Consider the following 20,887-nt stretch of genomic DNA (forward strand, 5'->3'; position numbering starts at 1 on the left):
GTTTTGTTAATTATCTTGAAAACTTCTATAGATAAAGAAATTCTGACAAGGGCAAAACTTGTTCAAAATATTGAGTTCATCTCATTATGCATTCATTTCAAAACTGTCAGACAACTTCTATTGGAGTTATCGACTATTAAATGACGCATTTTACTAAATTTTTTGCATATTTGCGTATTATACTGGATTATAAGATAGATGATCAGCAATGCCCTTAAATGAAATTTTTGTTTACCCTTTACGTGCTTTTGGCAAAAACTATAGAAGATAGAAAGAAATCAAATTTAAAAAAATCATCATACAATTTCAACAAAAAGGAGAATTTTGTCATGAATTATATTCTATTCTACAATGTTGGAGATTGTCCATCGTTGAAGATGTGTCACCGGGAAAACTGGGTGACTTGTGAGGTTGTGCAACAAGAGCCTGACTGAATGGCATCTTGTTACTGAAACTGTGTGATGCACCTGATCACACAACGAACGATTGCTCTGAATACATGGAATAGCAATGACACTTCTGAGACTGAAACTCTGGTGAAAACTAACTCTTGAGACTCTAGAATTGGCGATGAATGAATCAATAATTCAGCATGGATACTTTTATATTACAGATGGACTGTGTTCAGTGTAAAGTCCTGAGTTCAAATCTTCCTTACCAGAATTATAAACAAGTATTGATACACAATTGAAATGACAAGAATAAACATAACAAATAACAATTAATTTGAGTAATATTGTTCACTGACAAAGAATAAACTATTTTTAGAACTTGAAGAATAAAGTTAATTTACTAATCCGTAAATTTCGGTGGAACGTAAATAGTAAAGATCTTGCACCATTTTCACAGTCTTGTCTTTTTCAATAACCTGGTCTTGCAATTCCTGAATTTGATGTACATATTTTTGTACGTCTATAGGCGAAGCACTTTGTTCTGTTTGTTGAAGAATGATTTCAAGTTCTTGTTTCAACTGGTCTCTCTCTGACTCGATACTATGTTGATTTTTTAATTGAATTTTAAGGTTCTCGATGCACTTTTGTTGTTCTAGATTTTTATTCCTTTCCGTTATCATGATCACTGGTTATTGCCGTTTACTGATTATTTTTTAAAAACTTCAATGTGTTTGCCTATTATCTAAAAAAATTTTGTTTTTGAGAAAGATAGGTAGAAACTGTAAGCAGCAAAAATAACCAAATTACAGACCTACAAAAAAGCCATTACAATTGAAACAAAAACATCTTTTTTTAAACAACTGAACTAGTTCCGCACAACTTTGGGTGAATTATCCTTATGGTATCTATGTATAAAGTTTGTGGGTTGTTTTTTTTTTTTCAGTTAGTCAACAAACATACCTGTATTGGCTTTAAAAAACATAAGGATAAAATGCATGACTGTTAGGAAATTCCTGAAGTATATATCAAGGCTTATAAAACGTATTAAAAATAATATATTATTTATCTACAAGTGTTGACACAGATCAGTGTGGCTAGTATGTTTGGATGTTTGACAGTGTTTTCCGACAAAAAGAATTCTCTGTTTTTTCCAATAAGGTTCTATATTAAACTGTGTTGCACAATGACACCAACCTGAACCAAACACTAAACATTAGCAGTGGTGGTCATTTCTTACTTGGGTTTCTTCACAAAAACTGTAAACTAGTTAAGGAATTTCCCAGTAAGGCAGTATCATTAGTAAAAGATTTCGTATAAATTTCGAAATTGTTTCTCAGAAGATATTTAATGGTTTTAAGCAATGAAAATGCCTGACATGATGCTTGGGGCTAGATGAGCTAGAAGGTAAACTTCTGTGTTATTTTTTATTAGTTTTTCCTTCGAAAATGTCTTCTCCAAAGCCTGGTCAAAGTAAAAAAAAAAATGACCAGTATGAAAATGATATCAATAATAGAACCTGTGTGTGCATGCTTCAAAGACTAATAACTCCTACAAAAGTCAACTGATAAAACTTTTTGTGGATATGAACTTAATACTTAATATGTTCTAATTAAAGTATAGTATTTTAGTATTCAAAATGAAAAAGATATTGCAAAATTATTCTTGTTTCAAGATATTTTTGTTAATTACGGATACAAATTTAAGTGATACCAGTAGAGTAAGCTAGTTTTGTTGTGGTATGAAAGTGAACAGTGCTGTATTAACATTTACTGTTAATTCACACAAAGTAAGAAATTAACGAACGAATGATAAATGTTGAACAATGTAATAGAATTTTTGGAAATCAATTAGGCCAGATAGGCCTTATGAATTATGTCCTTTTCTTTTACATAGTGAATGCTCATTTACACTCAGGACTGAGTTGTCAGTAGGCAATACGAATATTAAAAAAAAGTCTAAAAAAAACACCTAGCATCATATTGCTAGAAGCACGAGTAGAATTGTTTGGTAAATTTGTGCTTTTTTAAAGCAATTGCTTTCATATGCTTTTGCGTATAGCCGTCTTTGTCGCGTGACCCAGATCGATCAATCCAAAGTTTTGATTCGTCGTCTGTCATTCCAAAAATCCTCTATATGTTTTCTAATGGAATACATTTTGAATCAGTTGAAAAATAACAGTGGGTTCGTGAAGTTTCAACATACGTTCTTGTAGATGTATTTTGTGTTTTAGAAGACAACCGTTTGACTTATTAAAGGACGTAGAAGGCCGAGTGAGAAAGTGCATTTGTTTATAGCTGCAATTTCATTCTTGAGACGTTTCATCAAAATATTGAATATTTGACTGAATTATACCTTTAATATACGGTTTAATGTTATTTAATTTGTTTCTTTTTTGAAAGAGGTCAAGTTGCTTTTGTTTATTCATAAAATATGTTCATTCATAAAATTATCGTAATATCACTACGCACGTTATAGCAATGTAAAAATCAAGATCTCGAGACAATGTCAAATGTCATAATGACCCTGCACAATGCATGACCATTGTCTTTTTATTTGATGGTTTAAAAATAGATCTATCTAGCATTGACCTGTACCAGTTTGATCGTTAACATAGGGCGTTCCGTCCGCGCTTTCCCGACTGATGCCATGTACTCTTTTAATACACCCTGCACGATTTTGAGAATTTGTACACGAAAAAAATGTTGTCTGATTTTGAACTTTTCCCAAGGTAGACAATCATTATCAGTTAATCAAAATTATTGTTTCTCGTGATTTTTGGGCTGTATTTGATCAGCCAATCAAAATCGTTGTTTCTTGTAATTATTAGGCTGCATTGCGAACATGCTAAAATTGAACTTGTTTGGAACATCGGAATTGTACAAATCTTGATCATGGAAGATGAATTTTCATCTGGAAGAAGGTTCCCACACAGCATCAGAAGAAAAGCATGGCTGATTTACAAGATTCAAAGATACAGTACTTCCAGAATACGTTTGTCTTATTTCTATTACAATGATCTACCGGGAAAGCCGTTTTGAAAAAAGACGAAAAACACCACTACACAGTCTACAGAAACCTTCAAGGGTGCACTCACTCACGACGTGACGATGTGCTCCTTGATACCTATCCACACCTGAAGTAAACGGACAATCATGTTTTTATCTTTAATTAAAAAATAAGATAAAAGATGAAATATTAGAAAAATTAAATAAAAACGAAAAATCTAAAAACAAAAAAAAATTGTAAAAAATTGATAATATAACAAATATATAAAATAAAAAAATATGGAAAACAAAAATTTGTCAATCTATGTTTAATAATACTTAACAAATTATAAATTTGGAAACATTTACCAGGCATGCACCGGAAAGTAAACATCAGTATGTTGATGGCTCTCTGAAAATGAAGAAGAAAAAAAATTAAAAAAAAAGAAAAGAAACAAACAGGAGTTTGAATGACTTGTCAGAGTGTTTTAAAGATATTTGATTTACAATCCTAAGCAGAAAATCATCAAGCGTATTGAAAATGACTTCATGAAACTTTTTACTGTAAATTAATTTCTTTATTTTAAAATCTGTTGCATTATTTTTTTACGCGATTATTTCATTAGATATGAAAAGGGTTAAACGTTAGCCAGTTCTTAGATACATTTCAGAAGCTTGTCCCATCTTCAAATCTTTAATCAGTATGTATGAATGCATGATTCTTATTGGAAAATACTATAGTTCTGTAGAATACTTGTGCCAGGAAAGTTGAAATCATCAACTACATTGTTAAACCAATTATGATATACTAAAAATTATTGGCTTTTTGGGGGCTACTCATTCATTGAAAAATTTAACCTTAAACCTAATAAAATACATGTAAATTGAAAATGCCTAATGGTAAAATTATGTGAATTAATACTTGTACAAAAAAGTTAGGCATAAATACGGAACAATGCTGGGGAGATCCCTGCAGCAAACTTAAAACTGTATAAAATGTCACCTGGGGAGATCCCGGCAGGTGTGAGCTACTTGACTAGAGAATTTACTGACCTGTACAGATCACAGCAGGCCTATTCCCGGGGAGATCCCGGCAGGAATTAACTAAATACCTTAACATACATAAATGTTCCTGGGGAGATCCCGGCAGGAATGAATTTAATAAATTAAAATACCTAATTGTTCCTGGGGAGATCCCGGCAGGAATTACCTTAAATATAAATACATAATTCTTCCTCCTGGGAGATCCCGGCAGAAATTAACCTATCTGATGTATTCTTGAATGGGGGAGTATAATTCCCCTTGAATTATAAAGGCCTGAAGCAATTTATCCATAATATGAGTAGCCCTTAAATTAGTGAGAAAACAAGTCTAAATATACAATGTACATATATATAGACTAAACTTAATGACTAAGATGATTATTAATGATTAAAACAATTATTAAAGAACTAGTATCATAAAGTCAATATTATTTATAATTATGTGTTAAGTCTCGTGTGAAAAATCTCTTAGGTTCAACAATTAAAATATGAAGCTTCACTATCCATCTTTACACTATACAAATACATACTGGTAAGATACAATAATTATTCGAAACCCAGATGGTGTAGCTGGGGACGGTGGGAGTGATAGCTGATTAAAAAACAAATAACACACATGCATCAGCATGTAAGCTTGTTAATTTGACAATGAGGTCATCAAAACACATACCCCCTCTATGTGTAAACAACATAGAATCTAAAAATAAATTTACCTAAAAATAGATTGACAGACTTATATAGAAGATGCATGTGTCGTATATAAACTATAATTTAATAAATCAAATTTCCTTAGAAGCAATAGAGATAATGAAGCCAGGTGCATGGGTTGTCATGTTAATTATTGTTCAGTAATAAACATTCTACAAGGAGATACTCTGTTATGACTTTTTTCGGGAGTTATACATTTCCACAAATATATTTGCCTCCCGCAGGAGCCAGATAAACAGGTCGTCACAAGGGTTAATGTTAAACATTGTAAAAACGACTTTCTGCTGGATAAGTCTTTTATTATTATAAAAGTTAAAACATCATTATTTCTCACTAGATAAGACTCCTCTCAAGTTTAATTCTTTTACATGTGGATGAAAAATAAAAGTCACAAACACATTAGGCAGCAATTGCTTCATGGCAGATTCCAAAAAAAGAAAGTTGAAAAATTCCCAAAATTGTGTTTAACAAAATCAACACCAATAAGGTTCAGTTTGGGCATACATGTTATACTTAAATAAGTAAACACTTTTTGACAAAAAATAGATCTATTCACATTATATATTTTTTAAATAAAGGACACCTTAAGAAAATGTTGCTATCATAACAAAATTCTTATGTTAGCAACACAAACAATCCTGATATCTTCAGTATTTTCAAGGTTTGGATGTATATCTTGCTTAAATATGAAAGGCAAATTGGAATAAAATATTTTTTAACATCTGCACCAATAAAATAGGAATTGTAATAACTTTAAAAAAAAGGATTATCTTGGAGTTGCTAACATAAGATTTGACAGACATGAACAATGCTGCTAACATAAGATTTGACAGAAATGAAGTTGTTACTAACATAAGATTTGACGGACTTTTTTGTTGCTAACATGATATGTGACGGACTTTTTTGTTGCTAACATAATATTTGACGGACTTTTTTGTTGCTACCATAATATTTGACGGACTTTTTTGTTGCTAACATAAGATTTGATGGACATTATTGTTGCTAACATAAGATTTGACAGACTAAATAGTGTTGCTAGCATAAGATATTGACGGACTTGTTGCTAACATAAGATTGTGCTAACATAAATAAATTTGACAGACAATATATATTTGAGATTTTTAACTAACATTGGAGATCTTATCCTAGTTGAAAGTCATATTTAGAACTCCTTCAAAATAACGCCGCCTGACATTTAACAAGATTTCAACCCAGGACAGATAACTCTTAATTTGTAGCACATCCAAATGTTGCTAACATAAGATGACAAGTTTGACAGAACTTATGTTAGCAACAGATTTGATAAAACTATTGATTGAATAAAGTAAATTGAAAGATCCAAAATGTGTATGTTTAATGTACATTATGAAATCAAATTGTAACAGGCTTATATAAGTACCTACAATAATGTGGCAAGATTTTATGAACATGTTGCTATCATAACATTTATTGACAGACGAGCATCTAATAAGCAAGGTATTTGAAATTGAAAAAAATATATATAACAGATGTTTTTAACAAAAGAAAAGCAAAAGATTTGGAAACAGGGATGTTTGAAAAATCAGACTACACTAATAAAATCCATTATACCAGTGTCAATTTAATGCATTGTAACACATAAGCCTTGTGTCAAAAAATCGGAAGTAATTTCCGTCAAACATTTCACATTTTTCAACTTGTTTTGATCATTTCTACTTTTAATGGAAACAATCATATCCAATAATTGGTTTTCTTGCTTTATTTAACATTACTATTCAATAAAACGTTCACATATTATCATTCAAATAACATATAGTATTATTTTTATTAATATGTTCTTTTTGACGGAAATTTTCTTTTCTTTATGGAAATTCTGCCTTAACAGCCTTTAAGGCTTTGATTTAATTTTGCTTCTGGACAAAAAATGTTTGGTTCAAATGTAAATAAAATCCTGTTATCTCCCCTTTACTACTTACATAGAATGGATACTACTTCAACAATTCCTTGTGTAGATGTGAGTTGTCTGTCAAATATTTATTTCACAAAGAATGAATTGCATAACAATGAAGTGAGCTCAAAGCAAAGCATTTTGATAATATGCTTAAGACAAAGAACTCAATCCAGTCATATACTTTGTACTTCATGTCCTTCATGATAATCCATCTTCCATAACCACATCTCACAAACATGCCATACTACATGGATCAGAAGTCCTGAAAAAGACATGCTTTTTGTCGAGCCTGTAACTTTTGTCGCAGAAAGCTCGACGGGGATAGTGATCCGGCGGCGGTAGCGTTAACTAACTTCTTAAAAGCTTCATATTTCAGAAGGTAGAAGACCTGGATGCTTCATACTTTGTATATAGATGCCTTATGATATGAAGTTTCCGTCTGTCATATGTCCACTGTCCTTGACCTCATTTTCATGGTTCAGTGACTACTTGAAAAAAAAGTTAAGATTTTTTGTAATGTTAATTTCTCTCTTATTATGAGTAATAGGATAACTACATGTATATTTGGTATGTGCGTATCTTGCAAGGTCCTCATGCCTATCAAACAGTTTTCACTTGACCTCGACCTCATTTCATGGATCAGTGAACAAGGTTAAGTTTTGGTGGTCAAGTCCATATCTCAGATACTATAAGCAATAGGTCTTCTATATTTGGTGTATGTAATGATTGTAAGGTTTACATGTCCAACTGGCAGTGTCATCTGACCTTGACCTCATTTTCATGGTTCAATGGTCATAGTTTAGTTTTTGTGTTTTGGTCTGTTTTTCTAATACTGTATGCAGTAGGTCAACTATATTTGGTGTATGGAAATATTTTACGATGTACATGTCAGTCTGGCATGTTTTATTTGACCTTGACCTCATTTTCACGGTTTATGGCTTATGTTAAGTTTTTGTGTTTTGGTCTGTTTTCAACTTTAAGCAATAGGTCAACTATATTTGGTGTATGAAATGATTGTAAGGTGTATATGTCTGTCTGGCAGGTATCATCTGACCTTCACCTCATTTTCATGGTTGATTGGTCAATGTTCAGTTTTCCTGGTTAACTTTGTTTCTTAGATACTTTAAGCAATAGGTCAACTTTATTTGATGCATGGAATGATTTTAAGGTTTACATGTCTGTCTGGCAGGGTTCATCTGACCTTGACTTCATTTTCATGGTTCATTGGTCAGTATAGAATTTCTATGGTTTGGTCTGTTTCTTTTATACTTTAAGCAATAGGTCATCTATATTTTGTGTTTGGGATGATTGTATTAAAGGTGTACATGTATTTCCGGCTTGGTTTATCTGACCTTGATCATAAATGTTAATGTGATACTTGTAGTAAAACTTTATATGTAGGACTATCAACATGAAATCAATGGTCAGTATAGTAGGCGATACATTTCAGTGTGTGCACTCTTGTTTTTATATTATCAGTATATACACCGGTAAAAACTTTCACAAAGTTGTGGTAAAATCATTCGGTACCTGGCAAGTAGCAATCACTTCATGCACAAATTGATGCTTAGTGCCCCTCTTTTTGAAGTAAGAACATACTTCCACCTAATCATAGTAAACTGGTGAAAAACATTCAAAACTATAAAATCAGACTTATCAGTGTCTATTTACCATCACAACTGAATCAATAATATATGTATACATATATTCAGATTGACGTCTGGTCTGTAATTGACCTCCATTCCTTAGGTTGATGTCCAAATCTGACTTCATAATAAAATAAGATTCGTCGGAAGACACATTGGTTTTCGCACAATAACTTTAGTTTAAGCTAATAGATCTATATGAAATTTAAACATAAGGTTTATAACAAAAAAGAGAGTTGTGATTGATTTTGGGGGTTATGGTCCCAACAGTTTAGGAATTAGGGGGGAAAAGGGGTCCAAATAAGCATTTTTCTAGTTTCATGACAATAACTTGTGGAACAGTGTATGGATCTCTCTGAAATTATACCACAAGTTTCCATACCACAAAGGGATGGTTAGGATTGGCTTTTGGTGGTTATTGCTCAAACCGTTTAGGAATTAGGGGCAAAAAAGAGAGAAAAAACAAGGGTGTCCTGGTTAATGGACAATTAAGTACAAATTACAGTGTAAGGGAGGTAATTCAAAAACTACTTTGAAATACCTCCCTTACATTGCTTTTAAATTATGTATAAAGAACTTTTGTATTGTCTTGAGGTGATAAGCTGTCAATTCATTTTTAGAATTTACTATTTTAATAATTTTAAAAATGCTGATTAAGGTAAATTAATTTTAGCTATGATTATGTAGGTCATTTTCTATTTTAAAACTTTTATGATGTATTTAAATGGGTTATTATGGTTGCAAACTCCATGGAAATTTGAATTGAAATTATAGCCATGACTGAGGGAAAGAATTTTTTTTTGGAAAAAGAGGGGGGGGGGGGGGGGGGGGGGACAATTTTTTCTCCTCAAGATTTCAGAAATCAAAAAGAAAATCCTTCAATTTTTTTTTTTTTTTGAAAAAAAAGGGGTGGGGGAGGTCAATTCGCAACAGCATAGTGAATTGCACAAAAGCAAAAAAATGAATATAAATTCAAATCATAAAAACCAATTCTAAGTTCTTTGACTACAGTTATTCTGTGTCAGAAACCTATTATGTGTCAAATATTGAATTACAATCCAAATTCAGACCTGTATCAAGCGCGAATATTGTGTCCATTTTTGCCCCAACTGTTCAGGGTTGGACCTCTGCGGTCGTATCCAGCTCCGCTCGGCGAAGCAATTTTATTTAACTTTAAAAAAAACTTCTCCTCTGAAACTACTGAACCAAATTAAACCAAACTTAATCTGAATGATTCTTAGGTTATCTAAAATAAAGTTTGTGTTTTATTTTCTGTTTCCTCAGAAAACATGGTTGCCATGGCTAAAAATAGAACATAGGGTAAAATGCAGTTTTTGACTTATATCTCAAAAACTAAAGCATTTAGAGGAAATCAGACAAGAAGTTAAAGTATTTATTAGGTCAAGGTCTACCTGCTCTGAAATTATCAGCCAAATCAGGTATCTGATTTTTAGGTTTATTGCCCCTGAATTGATGATTTTAAGGAAATTTTGCAGTTTTCGGTTATAATACATTATCTTGAATATTATTATAGATACAGATAAACTGTGAACAGCAAAACTGTTCAGCAAAGTAAGATCTACAAATGAGTTTTATATGACCAAAATTGTCAATTGACCCCTTAAGGAGTTAGTGCCCTTTAAAGACAATTTTTCACAATTTGTTCATTTAGTTTGCCTCCTTAAAAAATTCTTCTCCTTTGAAACTGCTGAATCAATTTCAGCCAAACTTGGGCTGAATGAGTTTCAGAGTATCTTGTATTAATTTTGTATTTTATTTCATTGTACGTCAAGAAACATAGCAACTTTACTATGGCTAAAATGGAACATAGGGGTAAAATGCATTTTTTTGCTTTTGAAGAAGATATGACAGATACAAAGAACATTTAAATGGCATTTTTAAGCCACTCATTAATATATATTGAAAAGCAAAAATAATCATTGATGAAAGATTTAAGCAAAAAATTACAGGTTAGCGATTCAGGTTCTTGAGAGCCTCTTGTTTCAAAATCCTGGATCTGCATCTGATGTGGTGATCTTCTATACAAGAAGAGGCAGATGCACTGTCATCGGATTAATTTGCATAGATTTATTTAAGTTTTTTTTACAACGGTTTCACGACGTGTCAACCTTCGTCTGCCAGTGTAATTTTACTTTCATAACAAGTTTTATTAAAAAAAAAACGGACTGTGTGCAGTCGGTGCACCATCCCGAAAAAAAAATGTCTGAACCATACAAAAACCTGTTTTTGCAAAGTTTTTCTGTGTAATTTACACATTGATTTGTCCCCATCTGAAGTTTTCTACGATTATTTGTACAACTTTTAACTGCACAAGAAATGCCTCCAACTTTTTTTATAACTTTCAGCAGTATCCATAGCAAAATAAATCAGAAAATAAAAGAAATATAAATGTAAACAGAAAATCGATAATGTTTTGATCATACACGTGCATTATTTTTCACGGTTGTAATGGGGGATTTGTCACGTGAGAGGTTAATGGATGCGCCCATGTTTTCTAGGTCAATTATAGATAAACCCGTCTATACTACACTTAGAATTACATTTGAGCACAAGAAAATTTCTGTTTGTGAGTCGGCTGAATCTATGGGTTCAAAGTTCAACATATCAACGGAAATTTTTGCTTTGCTTTACATCAAGGGAAATTTCTGTTTGTGAGGCGGCTGAATCTTTGGGGTCCAAAGTTCATCTTTTTTGCTTTAAATTTTTTCAATAAACTATTTCATTAAACTACATAACAGCGTATATTAATATGAACATGCAAACACATGACATACATTTCGTTTATATCTAAAACAATACTATATCTTAAACAGTATATTTTACATAGAGTTACATTCAAGCGGAGGAAAATTTATTAGAGGCTACTAAATTCTGGAGATCGTCACAGTAGTTCAACCAATTAGGGGAACGCTTATTTGGGGCATATATCTATTTTTACTGCAGGTTTTGGCTGATTTAATAGGAATTATAGAAAAATGGAATGTTGTTTACTTAGTAGATACAAAACAGGGAATGATGAACTCTTATAGCAAAAGATGAATTAGATAGGGGTTCTGTGTATTCACATTATTTGTACAACTCTCCTTACTCTTGGGAGTTTGGTGGAATTTCGTGACCTAAATGGTTCACAAAAATTAATAAATTTATATATAGTTATAGTAGCAATTTTACTTGTGTTTTGTAGACGGAATCAGAATTATTGTTGTTTAGACTCAAAAGGATGGAACCCAATGATTTCAAGATATTTATAGATCATGGGGAGTATGAATCCTACGAAAATCGTGTTTACTTGGCAGGTGCCTGCAAAGTTGGCAAGTCTTGTTTGGCTAGCATTTTGATTGGTGAAAAGATTTCTAAGGAATGGAACTCTACTAACGGGCTAACGATCTACTTTGGAAGAAATGGTATTCATCTCGAAGACAAGAAAATGGTCACACTTGGGAAATGTATGTCAATGTATAAAAATTATAAGCATCATGTAGTATCTTTGATGAGTTTTTACTGAATTTCTTTTGGGCATATTAAAATGGATCTATATGACATGATTGAATTTTCATTTTGGGAAATAAATAAAATCAGACTTGTCTTACTAAATCCTCTATAAGATATTTGTTTTTAGTTTTTATTGTCTCGCATGCGCCAAAAGTCACAGAATGTGATACATAAGGATTACTATCAGGTGGCGGCAACGGGGTAAACTATTTGTGTAAAGCTTTATATTTCAGAAGATAGGAGATCTAGAATGACTAGATGCTTTGTGACAGAATTTATGTAAAAAGTTTGTTGTATTCCTCGCCCTTCATTCTTTGTATATATTACATGTACAGGTAAATGTCAAACACAGGTGAGGTGAGCAGTAATTAAGATCATGTGTAAAAAAAATCACATGGCACTCTTTCATTAAAGGAACAAATATTATGAAACCGTATGATGTTTTAGTTCCAGGAAAATATCTTATAAAGGTCGAAATGGTAATGGTTGTTCCCAATAACTTTTATTATCCATAGTTTTGTTCCAGGGGGAACAAGTATTATGTTTACAGCATCATACCTAGCATGCAGATGCCTTATGTTTCCAAGTTTTCATCTGTCATATGTCCATTGCTTTTCACCTCATTTTCATGGTTCCACAACTGCTTGAAAAAAAATGCATTTTTTTGTCAAGTCTGAGACTTCTGTCGCAGAGCAAGACATAGGGATAGTGATCTTGTTGCGGCGGCAATGTTAACTTACTACTTAAAAGCTTAGTATTTCAGAAGGTAGAAGACCTGGATGTTTCATACTTTGTATCTAGATGCCATATGATTTGAAGTTTCTGTCTGTCATATGTCCATTGTCCTTGACGTCATTTCATGGTTCATTGACTACTAGAGAAAAGTTAAGATTTTTTGTAATGTTAATTTCACTTGTTATGAGTAATAGGATAACTATATTTGGTATGTGCATACCTTGCGAGGTCATCATGCATGTCAGACAGTTTTCATTTGACCTCTACCTCATGTTATGGATCAGTGAACATGGTTAAGTTTTCGTGGTCAAGTCCATATCTCAGATATTACAAGCAATAGGTCTACTGTATTTAGTGTAAGGAAGGATTGAAAGGTGTACATGTTCAACTGGCAGGTGTCATCTGACCTTAACCTCATGTTCATGGTTCAGTGGCAAAAGATAAGTTTTTGTGTTTTAGTCTGTTTTTCCAATACATGTGCTTTATGCATTAGGTCAACTATATTTGGTGTATGAAATCATTGTAAGGTGTATATGTCTGTCTTGCAGGTACCATCTGATATTATGGTGTACATATATTTCCGGCTTGGTTTATTTGACCTTGACTTTATTTTTTGGATCATGTGTATGTTAGGCGAAAAATAAAATATTATTTGTTTCCCCTCCCACGACTGACCCGGTAAAATCACTGCGACCCGAAAAAATTTATTGGCCGTTCATGTCCAATATTTTTTTTTTTGCTATTTTGGTTTTTTGTGATACCTTTCCGATGCTGTAGTCCACAAGCGTTTTAATTCAAGGCATCATTGAAGCGTCTAAATGATTCAGAATCGAGAAAAACAAACAAAATGGCTTGTCACACTATTTGTGTGTCTGCAAGGGTGATCAATGACGTCACTATTATTTCGTGAAAAATATCGTTAATAAGAAAATTTTGAAGATAAGCACCAAATTAACGATCAGTGAAATCATGGACGAAGCAATCGGAAATGCTGAGGTTGATGGTCCTATTGATTATGCCCTAAAGAATGGCAACTTTTCGGCAAAGCTGTCAACATTGGGGAATAGCAGCAAACCATTCTAAATTGAAAACAGTGAGCCATTGAATACAGCATTAGAGTTCCACCCTGGAATTAATACATAAACTTTACAGTAAAAATTGACTCAAATAATAATGCTGAATTGCCCTCAGATACAGTTACTAATAATTCTAAGATCAAAGATACATATTCTATCATGATGAACATCAGGGGAAATAAGCAACATGCTACATTAATTGAAACTGATTTACACAAAAAGACAAATTGTACAACAAAGTGTGTGAACATTTAATGTGGCAATTTTTTAAGTACATTAACACAAAAAACTTTATTTAGAATTAAGAAAAACATCGTTTAGAAAATATTGAATGATATAATATATATAAATCTGTAATAGAAAATATGCCTTGGCATTAGATAAAAATTCTCTGAAACTGAACAAAACAATCCAATTAATCTGCAGCAAAACAATTCAATGATGCGGTATATTTAATAAAAAAAAACTGAAGCATCTTTCAACCCACTGAGTGCATCTTGATTTGCTTGGTCTTTAACCTCTGTTCCTCTGTAAAGGATTGTTTATATCTTTGAGTAAAAGTGGTCTGAATCATGCTTTAAAATCTATCTACTTTGAATTTCAAATTCAATTTAGAAAACCATACCAAGGAATAAAATAAAATAATTTGCCTACCTACCTACCTACCTACCCTCCCATACCCTGAAAACATCAGTCGGGAAGGGAAAACAAAGATATTTTTAATGTTGGCCTTAATGTGATACTTTAGTAATACTTTATATTTATGACTCAAATTAAAATCAATAGTTAGTAATGCAGGCCAGACATTTCAGCTTGTGCACTCTTGTTTGTTATGTGAAATACTCACTTATTATGAGCAATATGATAACTATATTTGGTATATGGGATCCTTGCAAGGTTTACAAGTCTCTCAGACAGGGTTCACCGGAACTTGACCTCATTTCATTCATCAGTGATCAGGGTTAAGTTTTCCTGGTCAAGTCTGTATCTCAGATACTATAAACAAAAGGTCAACTTTATTTGGTGTTTGGAATGATTGTAAGATATACATGTTTGACTGACAGATTTCATTTGAGCTTAACCTAATATTTTTTGGTTCATTGGTCAATTTTATTTCTTTCCCTTTGGTCTATTTCTCAGATACTATATAAGCAATAAGGTATATTGCTGTATGGAATTATTGTTAGATGTACATATACAAAAATAATGTGGTATGATTGCCAATAAGAAAACAATCCACCAAAGTTCAAATGAAGTGAATGTAAGGAATTATAGGCAACTGTGCGGCCTTCAACAATATTAAAAACTTATACTGTATAGTCGGCTTTAAATGCCCCAACATGAAATATATTATACTTTTCAATTGAAAAAACTAACAGGCTTATTCATAAAAAAAACAATTTAAGAAAAACTAATTAGTAATATGACAGACATGAACCAATGACAACCACTGAACTACATGTCTGTTTGCTAGGTTTCATTTGACCTTGATTTCATATTCATGGTTCATTGGTCAATGTTAAATTCATGGTTTTGTCTGTTTATTAAGTACTATAAGGACATTCCAATAGGTCAAATGTATTTGGTGTATGGAGTGATTGTAAGGTGTAAATGTCTTTGAGGCAGGTTTTATCTGACCTTGACCTCATTTTCAGGGTTTTATTTGCCAATGTTAAGTGTTCATGTTTTTTTCTGTTCATCAGATAATATATGTAATAGGTCAAGTATAACTGGTCTATTGAATGATTATAAGGTGTACATGTCTTGTCTGGCAGAATCATCTGACCTTAGCCTCATTTTCATAGTTCATTAGTGAACTAAAGGTTTCGTTGTTATGTCTGTTTCTCAGATATTATAACCAATAGGTCAACTATTATTGGTGTATGGAATGATTGCATGGTATACATGTCTGCCAGGGTTCATCTGACATTGACCTCATTATTAAGGTTCAATGGTCCATGTTAAATTTTCGAAATAAGGTCTGTTTCTCAATAAGCAATAGGCTAACTAAATTTGGTTTATGATATGGTTGTACTTTTTGGTGCACATGTTTGTCTTGCAGGGTTCATCTGACCTTAACTTCATTCCAATTGATCATTCATACTGTTAAGTTTATGTGATACTTGTAGTGAAACATAAAATCAGAATAAGTAAAGCAGACGAGACATTTCAGCATGTGCACTCTTGTATTAGATGACTTTTGTTAACTTCATTAAAGGAATTGTTTTTGAGGAATTTTTTCTATACATTACTAAGGGAAATACGATTACTGAAAGGTCTTCACAAAATTGTTCTGCATTGTTGTCAACTAAATCCAATTTAACTCTTTTCATATATTACAAAAATCTCAGCCATTTGAACATGATTGTAGTATGTTGCACCTGTCATATTTTAAACTGCAAGGACATTCCAGTTTTAAGCTATGTCAATTAATAATTATAAGATATATTTCATTTACTATCTGAAAGGTTTTATCACAGTTCTATACAAGTATTTCTTAGCTTAAAATACAACTTTCAGAGGCCATTACACTTAATTATGAATAAACTTCTCTGAAGATTAAAACATAATACATAATACAGAATTGATGCAATGTTAAGGTCATCTTATATATTACAATGAAAATTTACATTCAGACAGGACTCTACATGAAATAAAAATCCGTTTGCAGAAAAATATCTCAATTTGAACTTTTCTTTTTTTAATGTCCTTAATTTTTTTCAGCTGATACAAGTATTATGAAGAAGTTGTTATTGGGAAACCCAAATATTGCTTTGAAAAAAAAGCGAAATGTTGAGAAACCGAGAAATGTCAATGAAGGGGCAACAGACCATAAAGATTCAGCTTTGAAATTATCTGAATTGAATACTGTGGACAAGGAACTCAAATATTCAGACCAGAAGCAAGAGAACGAAAATCCTCGCAAAACAAAGGATGAAAACCCCAATGTTCCTTCATTGACTGAAAATGTCAAAACTAATTTGCCATCTTATCCTCAAATGTATCCAAAGCACGAAGCTTTTACAATTCAGAGTGATATCTTAAAAGAGATAAGGACTGGTGAATATAAGATAAAAATAGCTCCATCAGATTTAGTAGACTTTGGTGGACAAAGATGCTTTGATATGACACATCAATTATTTATTCAACACAAAGGAACTTTTGTTCTGATGTTTGATGGGAGATACGAATTACATACACCACTTGATGAATATCCACAAGGAGAAACAGGAAAAGGTATGTACAAGTATATGAAATTATATAACGATGTGTGTTTATTCAGTGTGTATTTGAATTGATGAGTATGTAACTTCTATAATCAATAAGAAAATAAGGTCAATATGGAACAAGTGGCGTCGTCGTCGTCCGAAGACACATTGGTTTTCGCACAATAACTTTAGTTTAAGTGAATGGATCTCTATGAAATTTTACCATAAGGTTCAATACCACAAAAGGAATTTTAGGATTGATTATGGTACCAACAGTTAAGGAATTAGGGGCCAAAAATAAGCATTTTTGTAACTTCCAAACAATAACTTGTGTGTTAGTGTATGGATGTCTCTGACATTGTACTACAAGGTTCCATATCACAAAGGGAATGCTGGGACCGATTTTGGGGGCAATTGCCTCAAAGTCTATGAATTAGGAGCCAAAAAAGGGGCAAAAAACAAGCATTTTTCTAGTTTCATGACAATAACTTGTGTGTAAGTGTATCGATCTTTCTAAAATTGTACAACAAGGTTCCATATCACAAAGGGAAAGCTGGAATTGAATTTAGGGATATTTGCCCAAAACGTTTAGGAAAAAGGGGCCAAAAATAAGCATTTTTCTAGTTTCCAGACAATAACTTGTGTTCAAGTGTATGGATCTCTCTGAAATTGTACTGCAAGGTACTATACCACAAAATGAAGGCGGGGATGGATTGTCAGGATTATTGCCTCAAAATTTTAGGAATAAGGGGCCAAAAAGGGGCAAAATACAAGCATTTTTCTAGTTTCAGGACAATAACTTGTGTGTAAGTGTATGGATCTTTAAGAAATTGTACTACAAGGTTCCATATCACAAAGGGAAAGCTGGGTTTGAGTTTTGGGGTAATTGCCCTAAACGTTTAGGAATTTAGGGCCAAAAAGGGGCAAAAAAACAAGCCTTTTTTTCTAGTTTCCAGACAATAACTTGTGTTCAAGTGTATGGATCTCTGAAATTGTACTGCAAGGTACCTTACCACAAAGGGAAGGCTGGGATTGAGTTTGGGTTGATGAATCATAAGGGGGTTCAAAAAATTTGGGGGGGGGGATGTTTTTTCTATTTTAAGACTTTTATGATATATTTAAATTGGTAATTATGGTTGCAAACTCCATTGGAAATTTGAATTGAGATTATGACCATATCTTGAGGGAAAGAAGGGGGAGGTGAAAAAAAATTAAGGGGGGAGGGGGGTAAAAAAGAAACTGATGGGGCAATTTTTTTTTCATTTCAGATTTCAGAAATTAAAAAAGAAAATTTCTTCAAATATTATTTCTTTTTGCAAAAAAAAGGTGGGGGGGGGGGGGGTAAAAAAAATTTCTTTTTTATTGGGGGGGGGGGGGTCAATACGCAACTGCATAGTGTATTGCACAAAAGCAAAAAATTGAATATAAATTCAAATCATATAACCAATTCGAAGTTCTTTGACTACAGTTATTTGGTGTCAGAAACCTGTTATGTGTCAAATATTTAATTACAATCCAAATTCAGACCGGTATCAAGCGCGAATATTGTGTCCAATTTTGCCCCAACTGTTCAGGGTTGGACCTCTGCGGTCGTATCCAGCTGCGCTCATTTAAGCATTTTATTTTTTCTGAAATCTTTAATATAATTTAAACCTTTAGTAATAAGTCTATAAGAAGAACTCGGAAACTAAACATCTCCATCAAGGTAATATAACGGCACAGGCGTTATAAATCAAGATGTATAAATCATCATAGTTTATGGTGACTAAATGATCAATATATATTTATCACAGTTACTGTTGTATTTTTGTATCACAAAATTTTTTCTCTATATTCTGTAAAAATTTCACATTAAAAATTTTAAATATGTACTTCTTCAATCTCATAGAAATTTTAGGCAACATCTAATATACAATAAAAAAATATAAATATAAGTATGTTTCATTTTTGTCTCGCCTGCGACATGCAAGACATAGGTATTAAAATCCAGCGGCGATGGCGTAATCTATTTGTTTAAAGCTTTATATTTCAGAAGGAAGAAGACCTGGATGATTCATACCTTGTATGTTGATTCCTTATGTTACAAGGTTTCCGTCTGTCCTTGACCTCATTTTCATGGTTCAGTGACTGCTTGAAAAAAAATTACAGTTTTGTTGTTAGTGAAATATTTTCAGCTGGAGTTTGGGCCTCATAACTGGAGATTTTTTATCGACATATCTATCGCTTTTTTCAGTGTTCATTTTGATGATAAAGCTACATATTTCCCCTTTTTTAAGATACTATTAATGTATTCTCTCTGTGTTGTTACCATGTGAAAAATTTGTCAACACTAAGCTTTACTATATGAATGTGATTTTTTTTCTTTCCTCATCTTTGTCATCATTAGTGTGTTTCTCAGTTCTATCATCCAACAATTATTTATGTGTTTCACAAGTGTTATTCCATTATTCTAGCTAATTTAGATTTTGCCAGATTTAGCATAAACACTTATACAGTCATTATGATGATAGAAGTTTTTTAACGACCTTGACTTGCTATACAGCCCTTGCACGGTCGGTTTAATTAAACAGTCATCATGAGGATGGACTCTTTTTACGACCATTACTGGCTATACAGCCCTCGCACGGTCGGACAGTGATCATACATGGTCAATACATAAATTATAAATCTCAATTTAAGCATTGAAAAGAAGTATAGATCTCTCAAATAATTTTCAAAATAATATTTTTTGATATATCCTAAGACATTTAAAATCATTAAATTACCATCCTTATAAGATTCTTTGTTCAATTTGTATTTCATTCATATTCTTTCATCAATTCACATTATTTTAAGGAGGATAACTTAAAACATGATAAAACAAGGGAAGTAACCCGAAAATTCTTTTACACAAAGCTTTTATTACATAACGGTAGTTAGCCTGAGGTGAAAATCGTTAATTGAGTATGTTTGACACCCAGGCTGTCAAGTGAAGCCATATAATTATACAAGTTCTTTAATTTACAGGTACAAATTACCTTCATCAGTGACACTAAAACGTAATTAATGTTGACATCGATGGTAATAAAAAATCTTCTCCTCTGAAACTACTGGGCCAAATACCTTCAAACTTTAACTAAATGTGCCTTAGGGTATCTAGTTTATAAATTGTATCCGAAGTTTTGATCCATCGACAAACATGGCCGCCATGGCTAAAAATAGAACATAGGGGTCAAATGCAGTTTTTTGCTTATATCTCAAAAACTAAAGCTTTTAGAGCAAATCTGACACGAAGTAAAATTGTTCAATTGGACAAGATCTATCGGCCCTGAAATTTTCAGACGAATCGAACTACTCATTGTTGGGTTGCTGCCACTAAATTGGTAGTTTTAAGGAAATTTTGCAGTTTTTTGTTATAATCTTGAATATTATTATAGATAGATAGAAACTGTAAACAGCAATAATGTTCAGCAAAGTAAGATCTACAAAAAAGTTTTTTTATGACCAAAATTGTCAATCGACCCCTTAAGGAGTTATTGCCCTTTAAAGACAATTTTACACAATTTGTTCATCAAGTTTGCTAACATTTAAAAATCTTCTTCTCTGAAACTACAGGGCCAAATACCTTCAAACTTCATCTAAATGTTCCTTATAATATCTAGTTTATAAATT

At 32.3% G+C, this 20,887-nt stretch overlaps 1 protein-coding gene across 1 annotated transcript in view; it reads left to right on the forward strand.

The window, feature by feature from the left end:
- The window catches only part of LOC127705774 (uncharacterized), a 158,686-nt gene that overhangs the window by 114,893 nt on the left and 22,906 nt on the right, over positions 1 to 20,887 (forward strand). The window contains exons 13-14 of the mRNA XM_052210128.1: positions 11,909 to 12,170; positions 16,752 to 17,264. Of these exons, the coding sequence (XP_052066088.1) occupies positions 11,909 to 12,170; positions 16,752 to 17,264 (775 nt within the window). The remainder of the gene's footprint in view (positions 1 to 11,908; positions 12,171 to 16,751; positions 17,265 to 20,887) is intronic.

This window comes from Mytilus californianus, unplaced genomic scaffold, assembly GCF_021869535.1.
Source record: "Mytilus californianus isolate M0D057914Y unplaced genomic scaffold, xbMytCali1.0.p SCAF_6, whole genome shotgun sequence".
Taxonomy (NCBI): domain Eukaryota; kingdom Metazoa; phylum Mollusca; class Bivalvia; order Mytilida; family Mytilidae; genus Mytilus; species Mytilus californianus.